Consider the following 15,498-nt stretch of genomic DNA (forward strand, 5'->3'; position numbering starts at 1 on the left):
TAGTTTAATTTTTGACTTATTCCACACTCACTTATTCAACATCTCAGCACCTATAAAGTTTGTTCCATTGTCACTTTTCATGATTGACACCTGGTCTCTCCTCCACACAAAGCGTCGAATGGCATTCAGACAGGAGTCTGTGTCCAGTAACTGCACAACTTCAATGTGCACAGCTCTTGTTGTTAGACAAGTAAACAATACGCCATATCTTTTAACATTACTTCTATCTCGTTTGACATCAAAAGGTCCAAAATAGTCTACTCCTATGTTAGTGAATGGTGGGTGATCTGGTGTTATTCTGTCACGTGGCAGTTATGAAATTTTTTTGTTCATCAGTCTTTGCTCTGATCTTTCTACATGTCACACAATTTGAAAGAAACTTTCCCACAAGGGAGTTAGCAGTCGTAATCCAGTATTTTTGCCGCAATTTTGAGAGCATATAATTCCTTCCACAATGTCCAACATTTTCATGAAAGTCTCTTAAGATTAAAGTTGTGATATGTGAATCTTTAGGTATAATGACTGGGTGTTTTACGTGCTCGGGCATTGCAGACTTACCAAGACATCCTCCAACTCTCAGCACTCCATCCTGCAGTACTGGGTCTAGTTTGGAAAGGCAACTGTTCCTTTTTACAGATGCGTCACCCCTTTGCAACTTGGAAATTTCTTCTTTGGATTTTTGGTTTTGAATGAGCATGTCCTTGAAATGAAGAGTCCAGGCAACGGATCTTTTCAACTTGTACCAGTCAGAGTGATAGTTGATTAGCTTGCTCACAGCATCTGTGCTCTCTTTAGTACTCACGGGATTCACTGAAGCTGAATGTTTGATCTCGTTATTGTCCTCCTTTATCGACAGGTCATGAATGTTCTCAGGCCATCTACACTCTGGTTCTTTGAGAAAGGAGAGCCCATGGATCTCATTGTCAATATATCTTAAAACAGTTAAACTGTCAGTCCAAAAAAATAGAGTCCTGCAACTCCATTTCCAGTTGACCTTTCAACATTTTGTCAGTGTTCACAGCAACTACTGCCTCATACAATTCCATTTGCGGAATAGTGGTTTGTTTTAGTTGTTCAGTTGTTTCATACATACACCTCCACTGTCTTGTCACTTTTCTTGGACTATGTACTATGGCGAAAAATTCAACTGTCTCCAGCCCCAGTACAGGCACTTGTTTCATAACTCACTGTAGCAGGCAAGGTATTAACTGTTTCAGCTTCATCAACTTTTACCATAACCTTTACATGAGCTGTGTCTTGTGCGGCAAAGTGTACATTTACATTTACATTTAGGCATTTGGCAGACGCTCTTATCCAGAGCGACTTACAAAAAGTGCTTTAATGTTTACAACATTGGATACATACTTACACTGGGTTAACTAGGTTAATAACTAAGTACCATTAGTCCAACACAACTGAGTTTTTTTTTTTTTTTTTTCGGGGGGAGGGGGGTTAGTCCAAGTACTGGAGAAACAGATGCGTCTTGAGTCGTCGTTTAAAGATAGTCAAAGTCTCTGATGTACGGACATCTAGAGGAAGTTCATTCCACCATCTAGGTGCCAGAACAGAAAAGAGCCTGGATGAATGCCGCCCTCGATCCCTGAGAGATGGTGGGATGAGGCGAGCAGTGCTGGAGGATCGGAGGCAACGTGGTGCAGTGCGTGGTGTAATTAGCGCAGAGAGGTAAGTGGGTGCTGGGCCATTTTTGGCTTTGTAGGCAAGCATCAGTGTTTTGAATTTGATGCGGGCAGCTACAGGAAGCCAGTGCAGGGAGCGGAGGAGTGGGGTGGTGTGGGAGAACTTGGGAAGGTTAAAAACGAGTCGTGCTGCTGCATTCTGGATCAGTTGCAGAGGACGAATCGTGGACAGAGGCAGGCCTGCCAGGAGTGAGTTGCAGTAGTCCAGTCTTGAAATAACAAGGGACTGAACAAGCACCTGAGTAGCCTGTGAAGAAAGAAATGGGCGAATTCTTCTGATATTGTAAAGAAGAAATCGACAAGAGCGAGTAAGGTTAGCGATGTGTGGGGAAAATGACAGATGATTGTCCACGGTTACCCCAAGATTGCGGGCGGTGGTTGAGGGAGTGATTTGGTTGTTGTCCATGGATATCACAAGGTCTTGACCTGAAGATGAAAGTGATGAAAGTGTAGCATGCGAGGATGTTTCTTTGAGCACGACTGACATGTGATTCTTCTTGTGCAGTCTTTGCGCAAGTGTCCTTTTACTAAACATTCAAAGCAGAATCCATTCTTTCTTCAAAAGTCCAATTTGTCTTTATACGCCTTAGCGTTGAACTGGTAGCATTCATCTAAGGTGTGACTTTTCTCACAGGATGCATAAGGTTGTGTGGGGAAAATGACAGATGATTGTCCACGGTTACCCCAAGATTGCGGGCGGTGGTTGAGGGAGTGATTTGGTTGTTGTCCATGGATATCACAAGGTCTTGACCTGGAGATAAAAGTGATGAAAGTGTAGCATGCGAGGATGTTTCTTTGAGCACGACTGACATGTGATTCTTCTTGTGCAGTCTTTGCGCAAGTGTCCTTTTACTAAACATTCAAAGCAGAATCCTTTCTTTCTTCAAAAGTCCAATTTGTCTTTATACGCCTTAGCGTTGAACTGGTAGCATTCATCTAAGGTGTGACTTTTCTCACAGGATGCATAAGGTTTCGTGAAAGCGCTGATGACTGATGCGCCATTACTCTTTGCTGTAATCAAGTCCTTGTGCCTCTTACCAACCTGTTTAATACCAGTTGCAAAGCTGCTACCTCTTTTTCCTTCCCTTTTAAGCTTGAGTCCTTGAGAATTGTTACAGTGTTTTTTATCACTAGTCAAAACGTCCAGGTCTCTAAAAAGTGGGTTGGACATTACCTTTGCTTGTCGATCTACGAATTCCACCAGCTGCACAAACTTGGCTCTTTTCTGACTGCGCTCCTCGTACTCGTATGCATGGCTCCTCCATTTTTTACGCAATTCGTAGGGCAGTTTTGAAGTAATTATCTTCATGTTGGTAGCATTATCTAACTCATCCATGTATTCAACGTTTGCCATAGTATTGTGACAGGTTACCAGGAACAGGGAGAAAGTGTTTAACGACTTTCCGTCCTCTGGCTTTACTTCCGCCATTTAAATGCCTTTTGCATCAGCGTTGTTGCGATTTTTTGTTTATTTCCAAACTTATCCTGTAACAGTCTTATTGCTTCTGCATAACCAAGATGATTTGGCATATGCTGGCAGCTTTTTATGAGATATCTAGGCTCTCCGCTAGTATACTGCTCGAGAAAGTACAGCTTATCCGTATTACTATCAGCTCTGGTTTCTACGACGTGTTTAAACGCCCTCATAAAAGCCGTGAACTCAAGAGGGTCTCCATAGAACAAAGCAACATCGCGCTGGGGTAAAGAAAATTGCCTTTGACTCTTCGCAAGCATTTCTGTAATAACTGTCTGACGTTGCATCACACTCTGAAACTCTACTGTATCAATATTATGAAGTGTATGTTCGTTACCATGGGTAGGCTATTCCTTTAAAGTACTTGTCATTTTAGGTCTGACACTTACGGGCACACTTGAACAGGCTGCCTCGCGACGTGATGGCAGTCTGAGATATTCCGTTGACGCACTGTGCTCGTGATATTCATCATATTCATGTGCGCTGCTCGGTTCGATGGTCACGCTCTGTCTTGCGGGACTTTGTCGTTTTTCACAGCCCTGATACGCCTTTATTTCAGCATCAGCCTTTGCAAGCTCCGTTTCGATTTTCAGCCTTTCCATTTTAGCCTTCAGTTGTGCTGCTTTAGTCTTAAGTTGTGCCTTTAATTGTGCTTCCTCCATTTCTAAAGCCTGCCGTTGATCTAAGGTTGCTGCTTCAGCCAACAAAACTGCTCTGTTAGCTTTTGCCTTTTTTAGCCGAGTTGGGGATGCTGTAGATGTTGAGGACCTTTTGGATGCTGCCGTAGCTACACTTCCAGGCTTATTAGAAGCGAGTGTCTTAGACTCCACCATTGACACGCTGTCCATTGGTGAAACTTCATCGTTGCATGTGGGAGGCATCACAAAGCAGCTCCTAACTTCTGTGATCCACGACTCCACCTTTTTTGCGAATTCTGTGCAGTACAGAAATTTAAACTGATACCAGTTTTACAGATCACATTCACGTTCGTCTTCGGTTAGGCACGATCGCAAGTCTCTATTGCTTTTAACAAAGTCTTCTCGCAGCACTTTGTAGTCAGTATAGTATTTAGTTTCAACGTCAAGCAAGTTATAGGCATTGTACATAAGCAACTCTATTTCGTCGGATAATGCAGTCAGTTGATTCCACTTGCCTTCTCTGGCGTTCTTCATTTTGTGAATCTTGTCTGCTGAACCTTTGTCGTCGAGCGCCACCACACGCTCAGATTCGGTGACAGCGGCGTTGTCTTCGCCGCCTGCCATAGTAAGTTTTTAAGGCAGGCAAGTCCTCTTTTCGCTTTCGGTTTCAGTTGCTTGTCAACAGTCACTGGTGTTTTTTCCTTTGAGATCGCACGTTACATGCAGGTAAGGTGTACTCTTAATTTACTTATTTTCACTTAAACTTTTGACTTTACATGTACGGCACGTTATTCACAAGTTTTGATGCGTATCTTTCTTGTTACACTTGGTTACTCACGACTCAAACGTCCGTTGAATTCTTTGTCTCTTGTTTTATTTTCAACATCAATGTTTAACACTTCTTATCGTTTCTTGCATAAATCCACTGTGGTTATACCAACTTTGCTGTATCTTGTGACTTACGGACTTAAATTACTGTTACAACAACCTATTTGCTGTATCTTTTAAATTACGAACTTAGATTACGGTCAAAAGCTTGTGTTCTCCACAACTTCCGTATCCTAACTGATTTCTAACCGTGTGCAATAGCCATGCAACTATGGAATGACATCACAGATAAAATGATGTCACAGAACAACTTACGATTATCATACTAAATGCTTAGCTAATAAACTTAATGCTTAACTAATAAAATAGAAATAAACACAACAACAAATTTATAAAGTGAAATATGGTTTGTACAATTTGCGACAAAGACACCAAGCTGAATGGAAAGAATGTTCAAAGTTAAGAGATGAAGACAAGCCAAGTCCAAGTGCAAAAGGTCCAAATAAAATTGCAAAACGGCAGATGGTGTTAGCGGTATAATTTTTCAGTTCCGTTCCATACGACAAAAAGGCGTCCCGATGGACAAAAATTACAGATGGCTGCGTTCCATATCGCTAAGGACATTCCTATAGGTGGTTAGGTTCCTAAGGTTCCTATATACACCATCGAAAAGCCAGGGTTCATAAAAGTGCTACACGCTGCTGAACCAAGATACTAGTTGCCGAGCCTCAAATATTTCAAAGACGTAGCTATTCCCCGAATGTACACTAAAACACATGAAAAAGTAGCGGAGCAGCTTGAAAAGGCATGCTTTTTTTTTTCTACGACAACTGACCTGTGTAGTAGTCATACTCTTCAGAATTACATTACAGCCCAGTATGTTGACGCAGAATGGAAACTGCAAAGTTATTTCGTTAATAGCTAAAATTATGATGATGACGATTATGTTTTGCTTTTGTAATAACAGTGCCAGTCATTAAATGTAAGGTTATAGATTCATATTCTGAGGTGATGAAGGAGTAAGCTCTTCACAATATTTATGTCAAAGTACAATGAACTACTATTTCTAAACTTATTTCTAATATTTACCTTCATTTTTCATTCAAATCTTCTGCAAAGATATTTAACTTGAGAATTAGTTTTACATTTATTTACACCATCTGTTGACCAATTTATGTATGACATGGCCATTAAAAATACAATTTTCAAGTTACTTATAAGGAGAATGTTACTTCAGTCATGTTGTTGTAATGTTTTAAGTTGACTAGTTAAAAAAATCGAAATCGTAAATTGGCCAAACTTTATGAAAAAAACCTAGATTTTTTTTTGCCATATCGCCCAGCCCTAAAACAAAGTTAAACTTCTTACCTTTAAATGAGTCATGTAGCTATTTACACTGTATAAAGTATCAGCTTTAGATTAATCAACATATAGAGGAACCTCAGTATACAAATTGAATCCATTCTGGAGGCGACTTCTTAAAGCGCTTTCGCATATGAAATAATGTAAATGCAGATACAGTGGAACCTCGGGTTACGAGTAACGGGGTTTATGAGCGTTTCGCAAGACGAGCAAAGAGTTTTAATAAATTTTGACTTGAAAAGTACAAGTACCGAGTATCATGTATAACGCATGCGCTTCTTGTTTTGACGCCGAGCGTCACGTGATCACAACTGAGCCAATAATTTTTTTCTCTCTTGCGCTGGGAATTGCAGGTAATCGTCTCTCCTGCTGGGTCTTAGTGCCCGTCTCTTACTGGTATAATCAACATCCATGCACGCGTGTGTACTGTTTACTCTAACACTGTGACCACATGTGTGTGTAAACCATCTTTCGTTTTGTGTTTGTAAGCACGTGTGTACAAGCACGCGTGTATTGTTTTAAAAATCCATTTTTTCTCTCCCTCTCTGTATCAGCCTATCATGTTTCACTTTACCATTAAAAAGAATCGCGACAGAGCAGAGTTTCTGTGTAAGGCAGAGAGTGTGTGTCTGTATGTGTGTGCGAAGCCGAGAGGAGTAGGGTGTGGGCGGGTGGGTGTAAATGCGAGTGTGTGTGTGCGCGTAATTTGACACTCACACCAACACACACTCTCGCCTTTACAGACCGTTTAGATAAAACAGTCTCTCTGTTAATGTGTGTGTGTGTGATTTATTTTTACTTTTTTTAAAGGTAAAGTGCGGGTTTATTTGTTTTATTTTTACTTTATATTTTGTATTAATTATTTTTATGTATTTATTTTTTTGGACTGTAAAACGAATAATTTGAGTTTTCATTATTTCTTATGGGAAAATGAAATTTGGTTTACTAACGTTTTGGAATACGAGCCCGCTTCCGAAACGAATTATACTCGTAATCCGAGGTTCCACTGTAATCTGTTCCAGCCACCCAAAAATATTACCAATATTACCAATTTCCAACACACTAATAACATTTGTGCATACAAAAACTTTTAGAAAAGACATGTAAATAAAATAAAAGATTAACTAAATAGACAGTAAACCTTACACTGGCTCCCTTTACTTCTTGTTACCATTCTTGCTAACACTTTGTGTCTTTACTAAATCTTGCAATAAATGCAAAAAAAAAAAAAAAAACGACAAAAAAAAATAAAAAATTAAAAATCAGAACCTAAATATCGTAATAATATCATATTGGCTGTTCCCTGGTGATTTCCGTCCTTAGTATTCACTCGGATCACAACATGCACCAGACCCCCAACCCAACACCAAACGGAATATGCATACCGTTACACCATTAGTACTTAGTGTGTTGATAATGAGCAGATTGTGAATAAGAGTTCGGAGATGATCACAGAACAGTTTTTATCCTCACAGCATATACTGTTCATGTAATCCACAGTGTCCAAACTGTATTTTGGAATACTGTATTATAGAATTTTTTGAAAACATCCCAAAAAGAATCTGTTTATCTCTGGGCTTACAGAAGTGAAAGCATTTTAAATCTCAAGCTTCCATGTTTGTCTTGTTTATCTGTTTAAATGCCCACAATGCATGTCAGTAGTCGTTTTGATTACAGTAAAGAAAATCCTGCAATCAGTTCTGATCTTCCCATTAAAACTAAAAGATTGTTTATATACCACATCTGGATCATCTCCAACTTCATTTCAAAACCTATGTATGTACAGTACATGATCAACATCCCGAGCAAATCAAGGATTAGTCGCATAACACTAACAAAAAAAGTAATTTATGGAATCAGTAAATAAGGCAACCAAGGCAAGTCCGGATATCACTAAACTTTCTAATTCCTAAAAGTTTAGTGTAAAAAGCATGCTACATTCTAGACGCTCAACATAGAATTAAGGTTAATGCATTGTTTTTGTCTTTTAGCGATTCTTTACCTTCAAGGTCAGCAGCTGTGTAATGGCCTGGATCTAAAAACAGTAAGCAGTGTAGGGTTTACTAGACTGGATTATCACTGATCATGCAGGAAAAACAGAAGGAGCAATAGTGCAAGATATTATATATTAGAGATGTAGGAAAAATCACTTCTAAATTAATTAATTTTTAGATCAATTTGTAAATGTTTTTGTTTAAGTTGGAAAAATGTTGCATTCCTCTGTAATCCTGCAGGTGCTGCGCTCGAAACTATTCACGCAGCACAGGATCCTCTGTGGTAGATACAAATATAAATTTCCATGTTAAACATATATAACGTATAACTGGCGGCTGTATATCCAGGGACTGGGTTTGATTCCCACCACGGGTCTGTGTGTGGAGTTTGCATGTTCTCCCCGTGCTTGGTAGGTTTCCTCCGGATATGTCGTTTTTTTTTCACTACTTTGAGGCTAAATGGCATTCCCAAATTGCCCATTTTGTGTGTGTGTGTGTATGTGCATGTATGTATGTATGTATGTATGTATGTATGTATGTATATGTATATATACAATATAAAATATACAGTGAAACCTCGGTTTGCAAGTAACGCGGTTTGCAAGTCTTCCGCAAGACGAGCAAAGATTTTTGATAAATTTTGACTTGGAAAACGAACAAGTCTTGATTTACGAGTACCGAGTATCATGTATCACGCATGTGCTTCTTGTTTCGACGCTGAGCGTCACGTGATCACAACTGAGCCGTCGGTTTTTCTCTTTTTGTGGGTAATCATCTCCCCTGCTGGGTCTTTTACTGGCATAATCAACATCAGTGCACGTGTGTACTGTTTACTATAACACTGTGACCACGTGTGTGTGTAAAACATATTTTATGTCTGTATGCGTGTGTGTACAGCACGCAAGTTAAGCAAAAGCAAGTCTCATTAGAGAGGTTAAAAATCCATTTTCTCTCTCTGTATCAGCCTGCTCTTAGTGTTTGTGTGCATGCGTCATTGGACACTGTGCCCCCCATCCCCCCCCCTCCCCCCCCATCCCCCCCCCTCCCCCCCCCCCCCTACTTTCGCCTTCACAGACACACACACACACACACACTCTTTCTCTCTGCTCTACACAGAAACACTGCTCTGTCGCGATTCTTTTCTAAAGGTAAAGTGCAGTTTCATTTGTTTCATTTTTACTTTATTACATAAAAATTATTAACACAAAATATATACAACAGGGTGTATCCTGCTTTGTGCCTCAAGTCTCCTGGGATAGACTCCAGGCCCTGCGATCCTGTATACAGGATAAATCAGTATCCAAAGGTGAATAAAAGAACGTATAACTAAGTTACAGTATATAGCAATTTGAGTCAGATTTTCAGTGAATGATGGAAATCAGTTTCTTCGTGTAACCGCTTGTTTAGCAATTGAAGAATGACATAGATATGAGTATCTCTTAAGTTTTGTGTCCTTTTGCAAAAACAAAATAAACACTTATGGATAACTGTTCCTCCTCCCATGTCTCTTTAGAGGGTGCACTGATTTGATCTATTCAGTGCTTTGGTTAATAAAATCACAACAAGACAATAAACATAACCTCGGTATGATCCATTATTCTCTCCGACACTGTGATCTTAGACAAGGGTGGCAGGGAGAATGTTTGAGAGTGGCAGTGGCCCCTGTGCCACCATAGTGCCACACCCCTGATTATCCAGTATAACAGTGCTGTATTAAAGGTCCTGTCTCTGGTCCCTGGTCAAACTAATCAACTAATAATATATAAACATTATAAAAATATATATAATTACTCACTAATTTGTTGTTTGTTTTTTAATGAAATAATTTTGAAATATAACACTTTCTAAATCATAAATACCATTACAAAATATAGAATTTGTGTGACGTCATCGTTGCGTTACGTTAAAAAGGAGCCGTAGCTCCGCCTCGTATTAACCACCGTTATTTAGAAACAATGCACACGGATGGTAGTTGCTTAGCAGCTTGGTGTTTAATATTACCTGTCTGGCGATCCCTTTTTCTCTCCTCTCTCACTGAGAACGATTCTTTACTGTCGTCCATCCTGGAAAACGCCGCTAAATCACACAAGACGACGAAATAAAAACCAAAACAGCGCTCCCCGTTACGCTCGGGATTAAAACACGCAACAGCAAGAGCGCTGGCGAGTAGAAACAAACCACGCCCCTCACTCGGATTGGCTAGTTTCTGCCTTAGTTCACGCCCCTCAACGCGTTTCTAAGTAACGACGCAGGGCGTCCGCCATGTTTAGAAGGTCGAGAATTGCTTGGGGGGAAAAATTTAATGTATTTTGGTTTTATCTGAGTAAACGGCTGTACATTATTAGTGTTTATAATAATTGCTTTTTTTTTTTGCTAACACTACCGTGTTACTACTGTGCAATAAACGAAAAAATATATCTATATACTATAGATTCTTATCCGCAAATGTTAGTCTTTATGTTAAACAAACTCATTGGCTCCACCTAGCGCCAAAGATTAAACATTACACTGCACTGAAATGAGTCTGTTACAACAGAAGTAGGTAGTTAAATTGATAGATTTCTTTTGTACATGAATAAAAGTGCAATTACTCTATTAAATAAATATTTTGGTAAAAGTATAAGTACCGTTTTGAGTCGTTACTGGTTAGCACTTTTGCCTTGCACCTCCAGGGTTCAGGGTCGATTTCCACCTCAGGTCTGTGTGTGTGTGAAGTTAGCATGTTCTTCCTGTGCTTGGTGGGTTTCCTCCCAAAATCCAAAGGCTAACTGGTGTTCCCAAATTGCCCGTAGTGTGTGACGGTGTGTGTGTGTGTGTGTGTGTGTGTGTGTGTGTGCGCGCGCCCTGTGATGAATTGGCACCCCAGCCAGAATGTAATCCACCTTGCGTCTGTGAGATGATTTTAATACCTTTAAAGGAATAATATGTATTCAACTTTGATATAATCGGCTTTAGCCAGTAGGTCTAAAACGTATGTGCGTACTTATTCTTCATGTGTGTAGCAGTATAAGGTATAGGCCTTTGGAAATGTGCTTACACAGGAAATCTGAGCTATACATTGGGGCACCTTCATTGTGCGCTGAAGAGGGCCCCTGATAGGATACAGAGTTTGTAGGAATGTATAGCGCACTGTATATATACTGTAATGGAGGAAACAAACGAGAGCTTTAATTGCTCCATGGACCAGCTCCGTCTGTTATGCCTTGATAAATAAATATCAAAATCTTCTGGAAGCAAAACCCGAATCTGAGTATTTTCCACAACATGTCCTAATGTTAAATTACTGCCCTGTTGAGCATGAGGTGTAGAAAAAAACTTTAGCTAAGGCTAACACTGAATAGCTTTCTTTTATAGAAGCTATCATGATAGCTTCAACTATTCAATGTGTATGTGTCTGGTTTTTATAACAGTCAAATCAGAATTTAGTTTCTGCATCAATCAAATTCGACATCCGTCATAATTTCATGCCAAGAAAGACGGCGCATACAAGACGGAGTGAAGGAGGATTTGGGGGCACAATAGTGAGTTAACATAAACCTTTTGTGGTCATTTGTGGAGATATTGTAAGGTGGCTGCAGTACCAAAGAAAAGCGAAAAGTTTAAAGCGAAATGTAAAAAAAAATTTAATGCAACAGATTGCTTTGCTGGATGGTGTGTTTTACTCAGTGCCACTGGAGATCCTTTCTTCCAGTTTCCAAACTGTACAACTCTTCTTTCTAAAGTGGAGGGACTAGGCATGAAACTAATCTAAGACCTTGGCAATCAAGCCTTTTCCCCTACTGTTACTTACTTTTATTAATTATTTTTTATTTATTTTTCAATACTTACGTGCAATACTTATTGTACAATTACCACACTTAAAAGTAAACGATGAATTTATAATTAGTCTTATTTCTCACACTCAACTGACTCTTGACTTATATAATACTCAATATTAGTCATTGGTGGTTTCTTTCTTCCTTTCCCTTTCAAACACTGAGCAACTGTAACAAGACAAAGATCAAAGATTTTGAACCTTGAATTATCTGTTCAGACCTTAAGATGTGGGATAACAGTAACATGGTATAAAAAAACCTAAAATATTAGATTTGGTCAGTAAATCAAATACAGGCACTTTTGGCTGCAGTCTACATTTACAACACTTGGCAGACACCCTTATCCAGAGCAACTTATATTTTTATCTCATTACACATCTAAGGGTTATTTGCATTGGTCAAGGGGTCAACAGTGACAATAGGGTTTGAACCTAGAACCTTCTGATCAGTAGTCCCACACCTTGGTCTTGGTTTTATTTTCTATTTAAGGCAGCAAAGTGAAAAAATTCTATTCTCTTAGTTTTGGGCAAATAAGGCATTAGATCCAAAAGCAAATAATCCAATAGTCAAGAATTGCTTGGAAACAAATTAATGCATTTTGGTTAAATCTGAGTAAACGGCTGTACATTATTAGTGTTTATATATTTTTTTTACTGTGCAACAAAAGACAAAATACATGTATATAATATTAATCATTACCTGCAAATTTGTCTTTATATTAAACAAACTCATTTCCAAATAAATATTCTGGTAATATTTAAAAAATACAAGTGCTTTTTTGAATCGTTACTGGTTAGCACTATTGCCCTGCACCTTTTTGTTTGTGTGTCCAGGTTGTACCCCACCTTGTGTCCTAATGGTAAATTACTGCAAGGTAATTTTAAAAACTGTAAAAGTTCAAATGTGTTAGGAATTGAAATAGAAAAAAACTTATTATAAGACTAAACAAATATGTAAGATCCACCTAATACCCAAACACCAGCCCCAGTGCAGAATATAATTCTTTTCCACCTGTTCTTTCTTTACCCATCCCGAGGCATCTGGGAGGCATCTGGAGATTGCTTTGCTCAGCAGCCAACAGTTACTTGGTTATGATGGAGTTTGAACCCGGAACCTTCTGTTCTGTAGTCCAACACCTTTATCACTAGACTACCCTTGTCCAAGTCTATTCTTGGTCTAATTTTCTATTTAAGGCAGCAAAGCAAAGAATTTATATTTACTGATTGGTTTTAACTATTTCTTTAATTGATTTACTTTAATTCCTTCCTGTGATTAGTTTCCAGTTACTGTTTGATGCACAAAATCTTTCAGCCTGTGCTTTAGTATATCCGTCCACACTTCTCATCATGTGTTATTAGGAGGGAGTATGAATAAAAAAGTTAGGAATAAAGAAGCAGAGATCGATTTGGCCTCATACAAGCTTGGCACAGATTTTACACTGGATACCCTTTCTGACGCAACCCTCTCATTTTATCCGCGGTTGGAACCGGCACTGCAGCCAGTGGCTGGGGTTTGGATATAATAAATGATATAATCATTTCAAAACTGCATTTTCATTAATGATCGGGATCATAGAAAGTTTGGCAAATTATTTTTGATGGCACTGCATGTACAATATAATCCTGAAGTGTTAAAGATTAGATATAAAGTAGCACTCACACTGCAGAGCTTCAATTGAGACACTTGTTTCTAGGAGCAAAAGTGACAAAAGAGAGAAAGACAAGGACACAGACGTAATGAGCTGCTCTTTTCCGCATACTTAAAGTGACCAAGCTCAGAAGCTCAACTCTTCTTTGCCTTTCTTTTTCTGGGCAGCCGTCCAGAAAGCCCCTTAGCCCATTCCCTTCCATTTCCTGGAGGTGTAATTATCCTGAGAAAGTAAGGGGAAAGTACGAACTGCACGCTGGTGTGGTCTGGGACTCCATGCAGGATAATCTTCTTTTAATTAGGCTAAGGAGAGAGGGATATAGGACCCCCCTGGCTTAGTCACAGCACATTGACAAAGCATCAAGCTGGGACAAGTGTGCGTCGCTGTCCGGCAGCAGCCAGTTAAGGCCCAACCACCTTCTCAAGCGTGAAAATATGCTCTTCATTTTTCCTAGTAGCCCCGAATGATCCTAGTTTTTCCAGGGTTGTAAGTCTCAGTCTCTTGTTTTACAATTTCATATTATCCTCACGATTTCTAGCTTGTTTTTTTGCCTTTGCATTTTGGGGAAAACACTTTGAGGACTTGCTGTGACTAAAAATGTACTGTAGCATTGGTTGTTATCGACAAAGAATCAAAAGAAACACCTTCTTAAGCTTTATGATTATTATCCTCATCTTTATTCCGTCCATTTTTGAAACTGATCCTAGCTCTTTTGACCTATTAACAGAGATCCAATATAAATATAGTGCTGGTGTATAATGTTTGCATTTCCCCTTGTTGTTCTTATGTTATTGTTGTTTTCATCCCTCCTTATTTTACATTAAAATGATTGTTTCAAATTTGGCCTAATTGTGCCATTACTCTCTCTGCCAACTTTACTGCATCCTCTGTTGTCCTTGAGCAATCCTGCTTTTATGTGTGTGTGTTTGGGGGGGTTATTATCACTAATTATTAGTAATAATTATTCTATAATATAATTATCATATTATTAGTATTATTATACTAATAATCAGGTGATGTGCCTCCTGCTACCCTGTGCCACCCAATAAGCCACACCCCCAATAAAACCCAGTAGTATGATAGAAATAGGACAAGCTCCTCCTGATGTTAATGACCCTGAATCTGACAACAGTAAGAGTGTTACACCAGAAGAAGGCAGTATTGCTCTTCATACAGATTATGTGCTCAGAATTAATAGATGGCTTTCAGTGGTGAAGAAGGCTTGTGCCATCCTCAGCGTGGGAAAAGCTGCTGAAGCTTCCTGCCATCTGTTTCCCTTCCTAAAAGCACAGATACGGGAAATATGGCAATCAGTGCAGACTTTTAACGTGTTACATTTTCATTTCGTTTAGTTTTTTTCCTTAAGTTAAATATTAAGTAAATAACAACAATAAGTAAACAAGAAAAATATGATATGGTGATTGCTAATATTCTCAAATACAAGTGTTTAAACAGAAATGGTATATCACTCACTCAGTCATCGTCTATACCACTATATCCTGTGTACAGCGTTTTGGAGAAGACTGAGGGCACGAGGCGGGGTACATCCTGGAAGGGGTGTCAATCTATCTCAGGGCACACACATACACACATGCACACACTAATTCACACACTGTGAGCAATTTGGGAATGCCACTTAGCCTAATCTGCATGTCTTTGGACTGAGGGAGAAAACCGGAGTACCCAGAGGAAACCTGAGATCTTGGGCAGGAAACGAACCATGACCCTGAAGGTGCAAGGAAACTGTGCTAAGCCACTGTGCCACCTATACGAATATATGAACTAAAAATATATATTAATTACATTTTAAATTCAGAGGCCATTTACATTTTTTTTATCCTTTTTGAAAGTTTTATCTATCTATCTATCTATCTATCTATCTATCTATCTATCTATGTGTGTGTGTATGTTTTATATATATATATTTGTTAAACACTTAACAATATTTAAAGAGTCCTGCATTTCTATATCTAAATATAACAAAAAAAATGGTCCCAATATTCCCAAAAGTTTCACATTATGCAATGGGATTATTACTTTAA

At 38.9% G+C, this 15,498-nt stretch overlaps 1 protein-coding gene across 2 annotated transcripts in view; it reads right to left on the minus strand.

Annotated features, from left to right (window-relative positions):
- stom (stomatin) overlaps window positions 1–10,155 on the minus strand; it is a 29,853-nt gene extending 19,698 nt beyond the window's left edge. The window contains exons 1-2 of one of the 2 annotated variants that reach the window (XM_053478537.1): window positions 9,995–10,155; window positions 8,002–8,034 (exon numbers count right to left, since the gene is read on the minus strand). In XM_053478537.1, coding sequence (XP_053334512.1) covers window positions 8,002–8,034; window positions 9,995–10,055 — 94 coding nt within the window. In that variant the 5' untranslated portion in view covers window positions 10,056–10,155. The remainder of the gene's footprint in view (window positions 1–8,001; window positions 8,035–9,994) is intronic. The other variant, XM_053478538.1, reaches the window with a different exon arrangement.
- Between the last annotated feature and the right edge of the window lie 5,343 nt (window positions 10,156–15,498).

This window comes from Clarias gariepinus, chromosome 19, assembly GCF_024256425.1.
Source record: "Clarias gariepinus isolate MV-2021 ecotype Netherlands chromosome 19, CGAR_prim_01v2, whole genome shotgun sequence".
NCBI lineage: Eukaryota > Metazoa > Chordata > Actinopteri > Siluriformes > Clariidae > Clarias > Clarias gariepinus.